The sequence below is a fragment of the Harpia harpyja genome, chromosome 16 (genome assembly GCF_026419915.1).
Source record: "Harpia harpyja isolate bHarHar1 chromosome 16, bHarHar1 primary haplotype, whole genome shotgun sequence".
Classification (NCBI taxonomy): domain Eukaryota; kingdom Metazoa; phylum Chordata; class Aves; order Accipitriformes; family Accipitridae; genus Harpia; species Harpia harpyja.
Window position 1 is genome coordinate 15314263 of NC_068955.1, and position 18706 is coordinate 15332968.

The 18706-nt window shown below is 54.8% G+C and overlaps 1 protein-coding gene across 1 annotated transcript; it reads right to left on the reverse strand.

Moving 5' to 3' along the window:
• Positions 1-84: 84 nt before the first annotated feature.
• Positions 85-16864, reverse strand: CTSD (cathepsin D). The gene is given in 10 exon segments (XM_052811764.1): positions 85-3009; positions 3688-3786; positions 4738-4882; positions 6077-6199; positions 7367-7566; positions 11620-11738; positions 13382-13505; positions 15837-15993; positions 16474-16810; positions 16813-16864. Coding segments are annotated over 10 exon segments (1503 nt in total). The 5' UTR covers positions 16850-16864; the 3' UTR covers positions 85-2847.
• Between the last annotated feature and the right edge of the window lie 1842 nt (positions 16865-18706).

Sequence of the window (18706 nt, forward strand, 5' to 3'; positions counted from 1 at the left end):
GGACAACAGGTCAGGGAGACAGTCTCTGGCGACTGAGAAAGAGTTTGGCATCTCAAACTGCTTAAGGAAAGACCACTCTCAGAGTTAAGGGGGGAAATACTGTATTTTCTTTTCAGTTTTCTATGATGAGACAGTAATTCTGACAGCAAATTAGATTAAAAAAAACCAGTCACTCGGTTAGAGTTTGGTTTAAAAATGCAAATAAAAGAACAAGGGGAGGAGGCCCATTCAGGGAAGACTACAATGAACTGCTCCTCCAGCCTCTCCTAAGGTGTGTCACTCGGGGCATCACTTTGGGCTGTGCTCTTTCCCCTGGCTGCAGTCTCCTGCCTGCCTGAGGACAGACATTAGCACAGCCTTGGGTTACCGCGGAGGCTGTAACACAGACGGCATAAGGCATTGCATGCCCAGCAGAACCACGGCCCAATGGCTTGTTCTGGGACTGTGCTGCATGTCCCACTTAAATCTGATGCTGAAGACGTTGAAAACCCACTGCCAGCTCCACGTCAGGCTTCCCCTCCGCATCAGTTCTGATTAGCGGGTACCTGAAGGTCTGTCTCTGTCTCGCTGCGCTGAAGAAATCCTGCAGCTGGGAAATGATGTAGCAGGACTTGGAGGAGCTCTGGGCACTTAATTGGTGTGAAACCGGGGCTCTCCAGAGAAGTGCTGAATATCTGCTGATTTTGGAGTACCTGTTGATGATTATTTTTTTGGTAACATGCTACTGTTCTCTAGCCAGTCTGCAACAGATGTCCTTAGGCGTCCAGATGCAGGATTGCAGGTGAAGATTACTAGCAGGCAGAAGGAAGCTTTGGGAGCAGCATTTGTCACATCTGGGGTTGCAGGGGACAATGCACATGACCCAAGTGCGCCCAGGCCTGTCCCCACCGCCCACGCCAGACCCCTCCAAGAAGTGAGGCATGGTTATAAAGCCAAACTGATCAGCTGTAGCAGGTGGCGACAGGGGATCTGCAGGCTATGCACTCACTGTTCTCCCACAGCTCACCTCAGGACCTCTTCCCCACCTTTGCCTCTGATGCTCGTGGTGAATTCAATATTGGGGATGATGTATATGCATTTCACTGGCCATAACCATCTATTCACCCACTGCCCAAAGACCTTTCTTGGGAACTTCCTTGGCCCCACCAGTACTTCTGGCAGGATTATCAATGAATTTTGGGGTGCCAGGATTTCACTGTCTGTTTTGCCTGGTCTGGGGTCACAGCTGGTGCTTATCTGGTCCTCCTGCCACCCTCAGCTTTGCGCCTCACCTGCTGCCACTCCCTAACTTCAGGACCTGATCCGGTGCACTGGGAAAGCAAAAAGAGTCTTTTACTCCCAGCACAGGCTGGGATTCTTGGCAGATTCTCTTCTGCTTTCCAGTACTGCTTAAAACTCACTTTATCATCCTCCCAGCCCCACCAGTGTTTGCCTACTGACACCAGCCCAGTGAAGCGAGCGGCTCCATATGCGCAGATCTCGGCTCTCCAGGAGGATCTGTGAGCACAGCTAAATCAGTTACAACCTCTCCAAAGCGGGATTGTGCCTCGCACTGTCTGCAACACAGGGCGGACATGAACAGAGCTCTCATCAGCATTAGTAAGGTGGAAAGCAGGTAAGGAGGGTGTTAAAGGCAGTTGGGTTTCAGGACAGCGCAGAAGGGAAAGCGAATGCAAGTCCAGCAGCTGCCACAGCACCCTCCTGCCCAGGAAGCTTGCTGGGTCTGCCAACTGTCTCTTGAGTTTTGGGCAGTTCAAAATGCTGTGAGTAATGTTTCCAAAAGGTCTTATGTGGCTGACAAACACCTACAGATTTTATCAGTGTGATTTCGGCTTGTAGATCACTTAGTTGCTTTAAGAAACATTATTCTCAACTCACTGGCTGCAGATGAAGCTGAGATCTGCGGTTTGGGGAACCTGGGAGAGGTTCACCAAACTTGAGAGAATCCGTGTCAAGTGACTTTGCTCAGCAGAAAGCAGGGCCTTCGTGGCCATGAATTCAAGTGACCTCTATTAAATCCTATCTTGACCCCCTTTATATTCGTACTCCCTGAAGAGTCCCACCGGCTGCAGCCCCCCTACAAATCCCTGTCCTGTTAGGTCAGGCACACGGACATCATGCCTCCAGCTCTCTCGCTAGTGCCATCACTACACAAAAACACACCACCAGAGCCCTTGGGCTCTGAAACTCAACGCTTGGGCACACTACTGCGATTCCCCCATTGCTCCAGCCCAGCACGTGCTCTCCTAGGACCAAGCCAGCACAAACCCACTGAGAAATGACCTAGCAGTCACTGCCTCAACCCATTGTGGAGGGGTGATGAAGATGGACTCTCCCCCATCTCCCACTCCCCCACTTCATCAGTGAAAAAGCAAGAAGTAAATAACGTGCCAGACAGCCTTCCCCATCCCTCTCCCCCAGTGCAGAAGCCCAAACCCAAGACCAGCCACACAGCCTCTCTGCAGGAACAGAGGCGTCAGGGGCTGGATCCAGCCAGCTGGCCCCCCAGGAAGGAGACGAGGGCTGGGAGACGTGAGAGGGCCTTGTTCAGCTCTGAGAATCATTCTTAAAAACAAATACTGGAACACCTAGCAGTAAAGCAAGGGGCTACTCCAGCTGGAGTCGTCAACTAGAGACCTCCCAGCACCACTTACTCAACGGAGGGAAAAAAGTAGCTAGCAGGGCACTAATGACTATTTTCCATGTAATTTTAAATCTAGTTCCATTTCTTTTTCTTTTTTTTTTTTCCTTTCCACTCACTGGGTTTCTAACCCTGGTAATCTTTCTCTATGGCTCCTGTGTGTGTGTGTAAGTGTGTGTGTGGCAGAGGCAGTGGGGGTCAGGCGCTTAGGCACATTTGGCAAAGCCAACAGAGTCGTTATCACGGTCAAAGACGGTGTAGTAGGGACCGATGAAGACATCTCCCAGGATCCAGAGTGGGCCCCCGGGGGGTGGGACGTCCAGGCCTGAAAAGCCGCTCAGGCAGATGGTCTCTCCTTGTACAGAAACCTAGACAGAAAAGTGAGAGCTTCAATCCGAGGAGGTCCTCCCTTCCCTCAACCTCGCAAGCTGGGCAATAACACCTGCCAATGCTGGCTGCGCTTCAGCCTCTCCCAGCCTGAGATCCACAGCTTGCAAAAGTAACTCCCAACCCACTGCTCCCATGGCTCCAAACTCAGCTCCCCCTCCTAGAGCCCTTATGCAGCAAATCATCAAGCAAAGCCACACACCCCCATAAACCTCCCAGCCCACGCAGCTCTGAATTAGAGCCATTATTGAAATTCTGCACAAGATGGTCCTTGCAAGTTGACTCTGATGGCTCAAATGCCAGGCTGGTGGCCTCTGCTATGGTAAGGCTTCATGGCACCAGAATCCATCAGGAAAGGGCAAAATGTTTGTAGAAAATGATGCAACAGCCTGCCTGCCCTTCCTCTCCCATACTGCTATCCCTCATGAGCATCATGCAGGGGGTCTCATTTCCCCAGGACTTTGGTGAGGTTGCCTGGGTCTATCATCAGTGCCACCAGCCCGTCACCCCAACCTTTCAGACTTTTTCCCAAGTGCCAGCTCCAGTCTTGCTTTTGCTGCTCTTGCATTTTGTGTTTCATGGTTGAGATTTGAGTGGAGGAGGCAAAAGTTAGGCCCTGGGGGAGAAGCATAGGGCTGGCAAAAGCTGCCTGGACATACCTTGAAGACATACTGCTCTCCAGTGAGCTGGTAGGGCTTCCCTCCTAGTGTTAGCGTGACGACAGGCAGAGATGACACCTTATCACAGGGGATCACGTACTGAAACAGCAACAGTAAAGGCTTTAGATGGCAGCTGCCACACCGTCAGGAAAGGGCACGGTCTCTCCCGGGCACAATCATGTCTTTGTTGTGGTTTTCCCCAAAACCAGCTCATCTCAGGGTGCAGAAAAGGCTTGTGCTGGGGTAAGTAGGCTGCTCCCTGCCCAGGGCTGCAAGCTGAGGGCCCAGAGGGTTTTAGGGATAGGGCCAAAACTTTTGGCTCTGCTGAGCCCCAGGGCCCAGCACCCGATGCAGCAGGGCTGGAGGTCTTTCCTCTTCCACAGGAGGGGGAGACGTGGCTCAGTACAGCCTAGAGACACAGACAGGGACTCGCAGTGTGATGAACAGACAAAGCTGGTTTAATTAACACTGGCAAGTCTTGGGGAGGGTGGCAGGTCTAAGTCAGCTGTTGCTGCAGCATGGGGTCTCCGACACTGCAGAAAAGGCCTACAAGCATTCATGGCTCTGTGATTTGGGAGGGGTTTCAGAGCAGAGCATCCTTCCCAGAGGGTCCTTATAATACCTGTTGCTCCACAGTTTCAGGGAGGAGAGGTGACCTTGTGAGATTAACTACGATGGTTAAAAACTTGGCAGGGGAGAGTTGTCATTTGCATTAAATATATTTGTATTAAAGTGCCTCTGAACTCACATTAACGTGAATCCTTGGCCTCAGCTGCAACTCATACCCCTTCTCCTCCACCTCCCAGAGATGGGTGGCAGAAGTGACCCAAAGCTTCCTGAAGTTCATGGGACCTGGCCCTCTACTGAGAGCATAAGCAGGGCGGTGAACACTACCCGGGGTCAAAAAACAGAGGCGTCCCTGCTATGTCAGGGGCTTTTCCAGGAGCAAAAGCTGGGAATAGAGAGCAGAGGGAGCAGAAGACCGGGGTCTCTAGAAGCATCTGGGTGCCGCAATGGCCACGGACTCCCACTTTCCCAGCCTGGCCTCACCTGGCCTTTGATGAGTGGTTTTGCACCAATGGCTGTCTGCAGCTCCTTCACTTCCTTGGTGGGGCCAGTGATGAGTGAGGTTCCTGTGTCCACGATGGCCTCGCAGCCCCCTTTGCACAGAGTCAGCCCGTTGGCAACGTCCACCCTGGGGAGAGATGTCCAGACATAGACAACTCTTAGAGGCCTCCCAGCGAAGGCTGCAAGAAGCAGCAGGCAAAGAGTTGAAGATGGCTGAGCCTGGGCAGTATGCAGGCATGCAAGGGAGGGCCGCAACAGACACCCAGGAAGGACAGATGCTCAGAAATACTGATGCAGCACTGACTTAGTGCACAGACCCCCCGGCTCCCTCTTGCCTGCTCCTGATTGAGCGGGTGTCTTGAGGTGTTACGGCATTTCTGCAGAGAGCCTGGACTGCTGCCTGCGTACCCTGCCTGCTACCTGCACTCCAGAGCAAGTACTGCAGCTAATGGGCATGTGAGTGAGCCAAGGGCAATGCATTAGGGACTCGTATGACCTGTGCTACTGCAAAAAGCAAAGGATTAAAGGGGTGGTGTGACAGCTGAGAGGGTCATGGGCAAGGGAAGGGTTTGTGTACATTGAAGAGGCAAGACAGGAGCTGCTTGGCTTCCTCACCCACATCACGTTTCACAGCAGCGTGGACAGATAAAGCCTTCCAGCTAAGGGTCTGCCACACTTTGCCAACGCAGCAGGGCTGGGGGAAGATGAGAACTAAAACCCTGCGCTGGGGAGGGATGCAATCCCTAGGAAAAGAACACACTCTGATCACAGGCCGCTTTTAAGTTCCCATCACGTGGGAGAGCTCAGAATAGACTGGGGGGCTGACGGCCGGCAGCTCAGCCCGCTCTCCTCCCCTCTGCCTCCAACAATGCGCGCTGATTGCCACGCCGTGCCCTTCAGTCAAGGGCTGGCTTCCTGGGGCCTCATCCTGCTCCTCCGGAGCTGCGTGCAAGTGAGCCACGCAGCTTAGGCCTCACTGAGAGCTGAGCAAAGCCTCAGCAGGGCTCGCCCTGCCTGCAAGAAGGACATGCTGCTGTTTTTCCCTGCTTTGCAAGGGTGCAGCAGGCGTTTTCAAGGGCCAAGCTGTAAACAAGAGGTAAAGATTTTGCAGAACATCTCCTGCTGTTTTCTGCCTCTCCTCCCCTTCCAGCAACAAACAATCCAGCCTTAGGGCGGGATTTTAATCTGCTTTTTTTTTGGTGTGGATGTGTTGCAGGGATAGAGATGATTCCTTTTCGGGGAGGGTCTCAGCCCAGCCCGAGGCGTGAGCTGTCTGCACACATGTCCCCATGCATATAGTCAGGTGGAGGGGGGGACTTACGCATCCATGTGGACCTGCCAGTAGGCCTTGCGCGTGACGTTGACCCAGCTGAAGTCGCCACTGTAATACTTGGGGTCCGTCCCTCCCAGGAGCAGCTCGCCACCAGGCTGAGCTGTGGGGTCTCTGAAAAAAAAAAAACCAATCCAAACGCGTGAACATCAGAGGCAGGGCGGAACAAACCCCTCCATGTGCCCCCAAAATACATGCCGGGGTGCTTGGGGGTAAAGCACAGCATTAGCAGCATTGGAGACAGATGACTGACTTACATCATGCTATAATATGTCAATATAAGGACAGATACTGTGAGATAGGCTGGGGTGGGGACATCGGAATGTTTTGGCCCAGCCAAAGCATCTTGCAGTTTTTTGCCTGGTGCTTTCTCACGGCCACCTGGAGAAACTCACTGCAGAGAAGGAGGATGGCAAAGGGGAACTGAGCACTGACACAGGGGCCCCCCAAATAATCAGCTTGTAACAAACACCCGTGCAGGGTTGGACATGGCTGATGCAGCATTAGGTTATCTGCACTCGACTCCGCACCAGCCAGCAGCCTCAGAGCCGAATCCTCAAGGTTACCGTCAGATAAAAGCTCGCTGCTGAGCAGATGGAAAGAAATATGGTGATGGGGGAGGGCTGACGCTTGAATGGCCAGCAGCAGCCCTCTCTGCCCTCCCTGCTCCTGGCGTGCTACTTTTGGGCTGAAGTAGTTCAGAGTCCCCCTTTGGTGCCAGGAGGGTGATGGGGTGTCCTGTGGGGAGGATCAGTGGGTGTGAAGGCACTGGGAGCTGCAGAGGAGGATTTCCTGGGGGGTGAGGGAACGTTAGCCCCATCATTAGTGACAACCTGTGGGGGACATGCCTGCCTGGGAGGTGACATGGTGGTGGCTACGTGGCTCATGGATTTTGGCAACAGGCTGGGGCTGTGTTTACTCCCCTCACCGGGACTGCACTAGCAGCTTGCAATCTCATGATCACAACCCTGTTTATTTTTATTTCTCTTTCCTCTGGAAACATCCTCTGTCTCTTAATCAGTTAAGAAATCCAGTAGTAGATCTACCCAGCTTTTTATCAGTAAAATGGCTGCATTTCTGCTTCCCTTCTTAATTCAAAGCAGTAAACAGAAGAGATTTTGGCCTGACTGCTCCAGAAAGGAGACCTTGCTGAGACCTCCCCAACAGTGCTGGCCAGGGTGTAAACCAGCACACAGCACGAGGTGCTACCAGGAGACATAGAGAAATGCCCAGCTGGGCTTGCCCTTGCAATGAGAGGTGCGGCACCAAACCCAACATTACCTGTTCAGGTAGAATGAGAAGATGTTTTTCTCGATCAGCTTCTGTTGCATGATGTTATCGAAGAAAGGGGTGACCTTGTCCACAGAGATCCTTGGGAATGCCATGCCCAGGATGCCATCAAACTTGGCAGCGATGAATGTGATGCCTGGCTGCTTCACGGCCTCCCCGAAGATCTGGTTCTTGATTTTCAAGTTACCGAGCTGAGGGGAGATGGGGAGGGAAGGGAAAAGCAGATCATAAAGAACACTGGCTTGGGGGACCAGGGCGGAAATGGGATCTCACTGAACACAGGCTGTAGCGTGTCCCTCAATACACTGCCACGCTTCTGCCTCCTTTTACCCTTGCATTTGTAGGCAGCTGCAGAAACCCTGGTGCCACTCTCCTCGGAGTGAGGGGTACAGGGCACTCTGGCCACATAGTGGCAACTCCTGAGTCCCTGCAAAGCCCAGCGCACCCCTAAGGGCAGGAGCCCCCCACTGCTCTTTGCTCACCTCACTCAGCCTTTCAGACTTTTGCTGGGTCCCAGCACTGGCCATGCCATTTTGCAGCTCCTCCTCTTTGCACAGAGGGCCCTATATCACTTTGTCCTCCCTACATCCCTTCCCCTGTCGCCTACTTCATCCTTTCCTCCCAGTCTGAAAAGCTCTTGTGCTGCACCTTTAATCCTCCTCCCCACTCTGGACAACTTCTAAGTCATGTCTATGTCCTACCTCCTCGGGTGCTGCACCCGTGCCCCGGTTGGGAGCACAAATCCCTCTCACCTCTGCCAATGACCCCTGCGATCTCCCCTGCATAAGAAACATCCCTAGGATACTGCTGTGTCTCCCAGAAGAGCCACCAGCCTGCAGAGAGCTCCTGTGGGAGGGGAGAAGACCCAGCCAAGAAAGTGAGGTTGAGCCCGAAGCACAAAAATAGCAAGCAGAGTACTGTGAAAGCAAAGGTCACCTCTCTTGCCAGCCATGAGAAGGACTGGTGTTCCCCGCTGGAAAGCTGAAACGCTTCGCAAGGGCAGATCCCCGGAAAGAAGGAGATCACGGAAAGCAAGATAGCTCTGCTGACGGGGAGCAGGATGTATCTGCTGGCTCCTGGCTGTAGCAGTTCAGGAGGTTTCTGAGCTTCTGGCTGACGACAGGCAATTTTAGAATCCGTGCTAGGACAATTTCAGCCTCTCAGCCTGCAGCTAGCAGCCCGGTAGTGAACCAGGCTGGACTGAAAAGCTGGCCTCTCCTACCTGATGGCAGATAACGATCCCTGTAAATTACTAATATCTCCCCAGGGTTAGACAGTGCAAGGCTAGGTCGGGCGGTGCTGGCTTTAATGGTATCAGAGACTTGCACTAGGAAAGGGCAATCGAGCCTTGCAAAAGCTAAAAGCCACAGGACAGGATGTGGGGCGAAACAGCTCACAGCAACACATCCGCTCGCCGGCGCGTGGCAAGTGCCCCCGTTGTATGCCACAGGTTTACAAAAGCCACCACTCCACCACTTGGCACAGCTGGTCCTGCAGCAGCTCAGAAAGTTCAAAAAAGCTTCCACTCAAAAAAAAGTAAAATGCAATGGACTGATAAAACTGAGCGCCAGGTTTGTTGAATATTGTCCTGCTTGCACATCCCAAGAGGGAGGCAGATATCTGCTTGGTGGTGGGGTCTCAGCAGACCCTGCCCACACTTGGTCCTCAGCGGGACTGAAAGCCAAGAGCATCTTTAGCAGAGCACTGGTGCCAGGTGACAGATCCTTTGTCTCTGTCCCTTGGCTGGCTCTCGTCCAGACACAGAGAGACCAAAACTCATTACTAGTGGATGGCTGTGCGGTGGCTGCCCTTCAGCGCTTTGCAGACAGGTGTCGGCACCCTGCAGCTCACTTGGCCTCCCTGTTAGTGGCCTCAGCCAAGCGGGCAAGCGCCGGATGGCAAAGGCAGACTAGAGGCGAGGGCCTCCGTGGCACGGTTTGGCACCAGGGCTTGGGGCTCCCCTCTGCAGAGGCACAGGGGAGAGGCGAGGAGGGGCATCTCCTGTGTGGCATATCTGCACTGCAGCCCTAGGAGAGATGGGGCCACATCGCCATGTGCCCCACAGGCAGTGATGTCTCCTCTGCTGTCCTTGAAGGACATCCCAAGGTCAGACTGCAATAAAGGGATGAGATGCCTGAGCAGCAGAGGGCTGGCTGAACCCGCTGCTCTTCGGAGAGCGAGCAGCACTGGGGAGTATGGTGCTTCAGGGCATCATTCCTCCACAGAAGGAGGCAGGATGTTCGACATGAGCTCGTCACTCTCTCCAAAAAAAATTCAGGGCTGAGGGACTCTGGACCACCTGCCAGGCAGCACCTTTTGGTCAGATGCCAGTGCTTACCACAGGCTGCTGTGGCTGCTTCCACCCATCGAGATGGCTGGAGCCGAGAGGGTCACCCTGAAGGCTGTTTCAATGTCTTGTCTTTCCAGACTACACCCAACTGGGAGCTTGCCTATGGGATGTTGTGCATCAGAGGAAGCATCTTGGCGTCCAAGCTGAAGGTCCCTGACCCTCTGAGTTGGCCCTGCTCCTCCTGTGTACTGCAAGCGTGACACTGCTCAGGCTCCACGCAAAAGGTTTCTCTTGCTTCTGCCCAGACAGAAACCAAATGCTACAAGCTGTGCCAGCTGCCAAGAGCCATCCCCACTTCCCGAACAAGCTCAGGAACAAAATCCTACCTCTGAGTTGCGGGGAAGTGGAGAGCTAATTAGCAAGCAGGCATTAGGGTGATAATTACAAACGAAAATAAAAAAAGAAAAAGCTGCAATTTTCCTTCTGACTCACTTCAGCCCCTGCATTAAGCCGGAAAGCGCCTAAACCAGCCCACACTTTCACAGGACAATGAAGTTCACTGTTTGCCTTGCTGCCCTGCTCTATTACTGGGACAAATGCAGATGCCTCCACCTCCATCTGTATTTTGCAAATGTAATGTAAGAGAAACCATTAATGCTATGTACATGGTGCCTTCATTTGGTGAGAGCTGTGGGAAGGCTCAGATGGGTGGCTTTTTTTGCAGCAGGGTGATTCTAAGTGAACCGAGGGATGTGGGAAATAAATGGCATGAAACAAAACTGAAATGGTCCCGAAGCTTGGTGGGCTGCAGGAGGCAGAGAGCAAAACCAGAGGTGCAAAGCTGCTGGCAGCCCCTGTAGCTCTCCCTCACAGCCTTGTCTGCACTGATTTTCAGGGTTCACGGAGCCCATCAAAAGCCCTCTCCCCCAAAGAGGGTCCTGCACCCAGCCTGAGCTGCTGGCGTCTTTGGATGCAGCACAGAGGCAACGGCTAGCCTGAAATTTTCCTGCTATAAGGATGGGCTAAAGAGTGCTCCTTGCGTAAGCCACCCACTTCAGGCTCCTCTTGGATATTTTTCTTTTGATCCTGATGAAATTGGTAAGCCAATACTTTTCAGCTGAACCTAACATGGAAAACCCCAAATCCCTAGATTTATGTGCTTATTCAACACTTTTGCTTTGTCTCACCCCTGCAAAGCAAACATATGCTCTTATCCCTGCCAGGAGACCAAGTAATCTGGGAGCACGTGTGCCGCTGACCTTTGGCAGCTGGCAAACGCTCATGAGCATCTGTACCTGGGAGGCAGTCGTAAAAGGCACCCGCCATTCACAGGACAGAAAGCTCAGCCTTTGCTCACTGAAAAGGCAATGATGGAAAGCACCCACCAGCAACCCGGCTACCTCAAGTTGGGCCCTGAATGCTGCTGGGGAACCCCCCCCCAGGTGTTACACAGCCTTTGCAAACATAAGCACCATTTCTTGACACGAGACCAGGACGGGGCAGTGAAGAGCCCATTTCTGGCCAGTATTTGGGCAGCTTCCCATGTGGACATCCACTACCGCATGGATATTGGCCTGGAACAAGCTGGGCACCACCAGCAGCCTGTGCAGAGGTGCTGGCATGCACTTGGGCTAGGAAATTTCTGGGGTCAGGAGGAAAAGGGTTGGAGGGATTGGCCAGAGACCATGTTTGCAGGGCACCACGTGTGCAGTCCATGCTCCTAGCCGGCTGACCTGCTGACTAATACCTTCCCCCTTCTCTGCCTGCCTTGGTCATTGTCAACTCCTCACATCATCATCACCACCTCATTTCAAAGCAATTGGAAACATGGCGCTGAAGCATGCTTTATACAAGTAGGACACTTAAGAAGGGAGACCTGTTGAAATCAAATGGCTTCGAGCACTCTGCTGAAAGCAGGCTGGGGCAGCTCGGGGCAAGGGCAGTTGTTACTCACTGTGACGGTGTCCTGACTGAGGTACCCAGAGAGGCTCCCCGTCCCGTAGTGGATGGCGAACTCGGTGCCGTTCTCCACATAGGTGCTGGATTTAGAGGCATCGTACTTGTGGTGCAGCACTGCAGCCAGGGAGAGGGACACAGGGGGACATACAACATTAGTGCTCCATGATACCTAGGGCTCACCGATACCTAACCCCACACCACCTGGCTCATCAGGACAAATGGACACTCAGCAATGTTAAGGTGGGCCCGAACCCAGCATTTGCCAAGCCCAGACTGCTTAACAAAGCATTTCCGACGTCTGGGGAATTAGGTGGGCAGATCCAATTTGGCTGTTAAATCGGATTTGGCCAAGGGGTATTAAAAGCCTAGAGCCTATGTGGCCGGTGTGTCAGGGTGTGTTAAGACAGCAGAGTGAAACGTCTCCCCGTGCCACGGAAAACCAGGGTGGCTTTAGATATAGCCTGCTCTGGGCACGAACATTTTTAATGGATTTATCTGTTTCTTTTGCTAAGACTAGGTGGAAATTTTTTTACATGGTGACTCTTTTTTGCGCAGAGAGGGCTCAAAATATTCTTTTATTTGCAGAGGAGAAGGGCTTTCCCCTAGTCTAAGCTGCTTTTCCTCTTGGAAGGGTTGGGAACTGTAAGATATCCCTGGTTTTATGGCCAGGCAGACACCTCCTCCGCAGATTCCTCCCGAGTCACGAGTTGGGCAGCGGCCTGTGGCAAGCTCGGCCAGCCCAGCTCCACAACTGCTTGCTGAGCGGGGCAGACAGCGGCGGAGGACGAACCAGCCGAGCCCTATGGAAACCGACACACTATACAGGGACTTCCCCAGCTGGGCCGTCTGGATCCCAGTCTGGCAGAAGGTTAGGCTCATTGCATACTCATAAAACAAGCCTTTGGTCCCAGCACCTCCCGCGCCACTGCCTTGGGAAACCAGCTCCCTGCTACAGAACAAGAACCCCAAGACAGACTAGGTCTGGACCTCACCACCCTACTAGCGTTCTAGATCTCATTTCACGCATGCAAAAAGAAGGTCCGTCTCCCCTCTGGGCGCTACAGGACCATACAAGAAGTCCAAATCTCCTCCCTATCCTCATTGAGCACTGTGGGTTGCCTTTCACGGTTGCATTTGTTGTCTCCACAGGTTTCTCTGCTCTGCTTAAGCAGCACAGACAGTGGCTTTTAAATGGCATTTTGCCATAGCCGGGTTTGACACCTTCAACTGTGGAGGTTTATTGTGTAGGAACGCCACAGAGCAAAAAAACTTGTAGTCCCTAAGACGTTCTCACCTCATCGTGCCTCCCTGGCTTTTGTTAATTATAAATCCATAAACATGCATGCACATGCTCCATGCGGCAATAAAGCAGAAACTAGGACAGTTTGTATCAGATCTGGCAAGAGGCTGATTTTTTTTCACCAGCCTTGCGCAATGGGGCAACAGCAGTGTCGGTCTATAATTTGGGGAGAAACATCACAACCTGTGATGCTGCTCCCTGGCTGCAGGGCCGAGGCTGTTGGGGAAGGTTTGAAGCAGTGTGTGGGTGACGCAGAGGGGAAAAAACAGGAAGGGAGTAATGAAGGATTGATGTGGGAGGTTGGGATCCTATTTCCAGCTCTGACTCTAAAGACCCCATCAGCCTCTGGCAAGCCCTTTCATGCTGCTGCCTCAGTTTCTCCTCTTGCAATGCCAGGATCTGCATTTTGCAGGGAAGAAGAAGCTGTTGAGCCGTGGCTGCCGCCAGCGACACTTACGGCAAGCGATGTCCAGCAGGTGACAGTGCACAGATGGCACCCAGAGGTTGGAGGAGCCAGTGTCGAAGACCACAGTGAACTTCTGGGGGGGGGTTCCGATGCCGATCTCGCCGTAATACTGGGCCTGCAAAGGAGGAGAAGGGAGCCATGAGCTGAGGCAGCCAGCTGAAAACAGGGATTAAAGACCAAAAAAATCTCTTAGGATTGAAAAAGGGACCAGTTTATTATCTAGACACTGCCCTCCTCTTGTTTTTTGGCAGTAATGGGCTCCTAGCCTTCCTCCTCTGGAAGGGAGGCTCCCCTTCACTGTTCACACCTCATTACAGCGGGTGTGAAAAGGATAAATTGGGGAGGAGAAGTGGGATGGGTGCTTGTGGGGGAGGACTTTTGGGGCAGGGAGACAGGGCAGAAGACAAGGGGGAAGGTCTGCAGGCTGGCATGCAGTTCACTATACGGAAGAGAAAAAAGATGGGAGAAAGCCAAGCAAGACACCTGCGTTATTGAAAAGCTGAAACTGGCTGGGAAGCTGCTTTGCTGGCGAGTTTGCAGAGGAACTGTGGGTTGCAGCGAGCAGCAGCTCTGCCTGCGATGGGTGGAGGTACTGCTGCTGGGGCTTTTGGTGTGTGCTGGTGAGCCCCTGGGGTGGGGAGGAATAAACAAATGCTAAGTCGTGGGCATCGCAAGACTTTGGAGGAGCTGGAGGGAGAAAAGGGCATCAGCAGCACCGCCAGAGAGGGATTTAGGGCTGCGGGGTAAGAGTTTGGGAGAAGTCCCTGTAAGCGCAGGTATCTGACGGATACCCCTCTGCTCTTCATGCATCTCTGCTGGGATTGGAAGAAACCTGAGTGGCTGAGGTGTTTGCAGGGCATCCCTCTATCCAGAGGGGAGAGGATGAATGGGGAATGCTTGGCAGGTCCTGGACGGGCCCTTTCTTCCCCAGCCCTCCCAAAGAGGCAGAGAGCCATGTCATGCTTGGAGAGCAGCTGGATCAGGGCCCTGGAGAGAAGGCTGAGAGCAAGGGAAGTCAACCTGTGGCCTTTCCAAACCCGCCATGTACTTAATTAAGGGGGGAGGGGAGAAAACAGGATTATCAAAGCTGCTCACCTCCTGTGCGCTTAGTTTGCAAGGGTTGCTCACTGAGTAATTAATAATCCATTGCAATTAGCTGTAATGGGGAGGCAGCACTTGCTGCCAGTGATTCTGTAATTATTGCTGGGCCTTGAAAATTAACCCCCGGTATAGGGGCCCCGTACATCATATACACAGACCCGTGAGGGGTCCCAGGGGCTGGTGGGGACCATACAGGGTGGTCTAGGGAAAGCTGTGCCTTTCATCCCAACAGCTCCTCTGGCAGCAAGAGCATTTTTGGCCGGGCTGGGAGGGGTCCAGAGGTCCCTTATCTCCCACTGCAGGTTGCGCTAGTCCCCCTGGGACAAGTGAGTGGAGTCCTTCCCCAAGTGGCAGCCTGAGCTGCAGTTGCAAGAGACAATGCCGTGGCGCAACCGCTAGCGCCCTGGCTTTCAACACCGCTGATTAAAACACCGGCGGCCCTTCCCAGCACAGGCCTGGCAGGATGGTGCTGGCTGGGTGACAAGAGCCCCTGGGGAAGGGGAGCAGAGGGGAATATCCTGAATTAACACCCAAATACCTGGCGCCAGCTTTATTCTGCTGGCCAGTGCTCACATCCCACCCCCCAAGAGCCACGAGGTTACCTGGTGGGGAACCCAGAAAGAGGAAACCCCACACATGTCTGGCAGCTGGGCAAGGGCAAACCTCACATCCTTTACCTAGCTTCTCCTTTTATCGCTGCTTCCACCACAAAGGTCCCTTTGCTCCTTAAGCCGCCGAGAAGAAGGCGGAGGTACAGGGTGGCTTTTCCCAAGGCCGTGCAAAAGATGAAGGATAGCAAGAGGAAGCATCCTGCATCCCCAGTCCCATAGCAAGCTGGTGCCCAGTCTGAGCCCTCTTTTCCTACCCCATGCTCATTCTTTTATGCCCCAATGCCACAAGGAGTGGAGCATGCTTTTTATGCCCGTCTTGCAGAAAGTGGAGCCCAAAGGGGCCAGAAAATGCTAGGAAGGACCGCAAGTGAGCAGGCCCCTATTTACGATCATTACTTAGTGACAAAGGGGAAAGGAAATAGGTCACAGAAGCTGCAAAGCTCCCACTTGGGTGGCAGTGGGTTGTTTATTATTGTTATTTTAATTATTAGTATTAGTATTTTTAGTTTATCAACTTTTGGCAACCACCCACCAAGCTGCAGGGGTGCATGAATCTCTCCTACAGGATCAACATCTCTCCCTCTTCCACTTTCCTGGCTGTGGTGGGACGGCAAGGCTGGCATGTCCCACCACCCCCCTGGGATGGGTACCCCCAGAAGTGACAGCCAGGCGACTGGCATCACGCTGGGGTCCGCTGCAGTTGGGGGGTGGTCGGCAGAGGGGCTGTTACTCACATCCATGTAGTTCTTCAGGATCTCTGGAGTGGGCTCAGCCAGGTCAGCGAAGCCCAGTTTGAACTTGAGGAGCTGGGTGAGGGCGTTCATGTCCGGGATCTCGCTGCCCACCTCGTTCAGGACGCGCCGCATGGAGGGGAACTTGGTCAGGGGGATCCTGCAAGGGGAGGGCGAAACGCCCACGTGTTAATGGGAGTGTGTGTGTGGAGGGGTCACCCCGGGGAGGGGGGCCACATGGCTCCACCGAAACCAGGGGACCCGCCAGCATGGAGTGGGCGAGGTTTGGGCTCCTGCCAGCCCCCCCCCCGTGCTGGATGTCCCGTGCTCGGTGCTTTTCCCAAAGCTGGAAGATGGGGGGAGGGAGGGCAGCGGCGAGTGGCTACCAAAGGTCACCGGGAATAGGGGAAGTCGGAGCGAGACCCCTCCATAGGCAGGGCATCAGCCCTGAACCCCCATCTGGGGGGGTCCCAGCCCTTCTCCCCTCTGCTTTAACGGTGGGAGAACAGCACCGGGGCGGGGGGGGGTGGTGGTGCCTGCGAGAGGAGCCCGGAGGCCACCATTGCACCAGCACCTGGGGTGCCTGTCCCACGCCCCCCCCCCATCCCCACCAGACCCTGAGGGACCCCTCACGGCTCACCTGATGAGGGCCACGCAGGGCCCCGCCAGGGTGAGCAGCAGGAGCAGGCCGCGGGGCCCCATGGCGGCGATGGCGGTGGCGGTGGCGGTGGTGCTGGCGGTGGTGGTGGTGGCTGGGGGGGGCACCGAGGCCGGAGGGTCCCGCTGCTGGCAGGCCGCGACGCCGCCGTGCCCGGCTGCCTTCCCTGTTTTTGTAGGAGCGGCGGCCCCTCTCCAGGGATTTTTCGAGTCAGCTGACGGTCTAAAATTGCAACCAGCGGCGTCACGTGAGGGCGGGCCGGGGCGGGGGCTCCCGCGTGGGGTGCGGGGCCGTGGGTGCTGCCTCACGCCCCCCCCCCCCCAAGTCCCCAGGCCTGACCCCCGGTGCCTCGGCCCATGACTCAGCCTCCGGGAAAAGGGGAATAAACACCATTAAAAAAATCACGAGGCGCCCCGCCGGCCGCGCGTGCTCGCTTTTGTTCTGTCTGTAACTTCCTTTTTTTTGGCTTTATTTTTGTTCTTTCCAGGTTTTCTGGCTTTTCTCTCTTCCCTGGGGAGAGGGGCACCCCCCCCAGGCCAGCAGCCCCCCGAAGCCCTGCTGAGCGCAGCCCCCAGCCCCAGCCTGGCACGGCGAGGGCTCAGCCTGCCAGAAGCCCACAGCTGCTCAGGGACCTCAGCCACGCACCCACTGTCACCAGTGGGGTTTAATTTTGCAGCCAGGCTCACCGGGACATCTGCACCCCCCCGGCCAGGGGGGCCGTGGCAGCCCCCCGGCCCCATGCTTCTCCCTGGCCCCAGGATACCCCCAGTTTGGGGGGATTCATCCCTCCATGCTGGGGTTTTTTGGGGGGAGATGGGCATATCCTGGACCATAGCTTGTTTGGGAGGGGCTGGGGGGGAGGTTGCCAAGCTAGATGTGCCCCCCCTCGAAATGCCACCGTGGCAGTACTGGGCCGCTTAACAGCCATCGAGGATGATGCTGGTGCCGGGCGGGAGCACTGGAATGGGCTCTTTTCTACCTCCTGACTCAGAGGTGCCACCCTGCCAGCTTGGGAGGTGGCGGATGGAGCTAATCTCTGCCCAGTTTGCCCTGACCGAGCTCTTACAGAGCCACGAGACCAGCTGGAAAAAAAAATACAAATAAAATCGGATTTACAGACACTTTCCCTTCCAAGTCCTGAGGGCTAGGGGTGTTTGTTTTCTGCTCCTGCTTGTGCCCAGCCTCGGGGATGGGAGAGCAGCAGCCCATGGGAAGAGCTGGGCACTGCTGGAGTAGGGGACCCCTGGCTTCATGACGGGGTCCCTGTCCCTTGCCCGCCTCCTTCATCTTCATGCAACTTCTGGAAAATCACTGGGTCATGTTGCTAGCACCTTGCTTGCACCATCTCCTCCCCACCCTCCCTGCCTGAGTCTCTTCCATCTTCCCACAGCCTCACGCAGCATCCCGCTGCCCCAGGTCTGTGCCTCCCGACCCTCAACTGTGGTCTGTGCCGAGTGTTTTTAGGGGGTATTCCTGCCCTGGGCTGTGGCTTGTCCCACTAGCTCTCCAAATTGCTGTGCCTCAGTCAAGTGGGGGGTATTGGGAAACCTGCCGCCTCCCTGGGGGACATGGCACCCATTGGGATGCGGTTTTCCAGAGCGATGGCTGGAGGCATTGCTGAGTCTGCCAGCTCCCGTTATTTCGGCCAGCCCCCGCTTCCCTCCTGCCCCGCGGGCGTGTGGTCAAGGCGAGTGCCACTGACCCTGAGTCAGCAAAACCCAGCGCCTTCCTGGCCCCGCGGCACTACGTGACTCAGCAAAACCCTGCGTGGCTCTTTTTGGGAAAGGGACCAAGGCGTGGCATGTCCCCAGCATCTGTAGCCCAAGCCCAGAGGCATCGCTGCTGCCGCGGGCTCCAGCTTGGGGGTATCCTACTCTTGTCCCCCTGGCTACCAGCAGCCCTGGCACTGAGTGCCCATGGGTGGGAGTGGGTCAGACATAAACTAACCCAACCGTGGTCCCACTCAAGCAAACCCGCCCTCCCCAAGGGCTCTAAACCCCTTTGCAAATACGCTTTGCAGACAAAAAGGATAGTCCTGATGCTGGGCCTGGGGCTTCCCTACACCCTTTCAGGCTCTCCCGGAGCCTGCGGTGGAGCTGGGGAGGTACCAGCCCTCCTCCCTCCTCTTTGAAGTGGTTGGGAAACCATAGCTGGCCAGGCAATGTGCACCTGGCCCCCGGGCTGGGGCACCTACGGCACCTCCTCTGTGAGCATT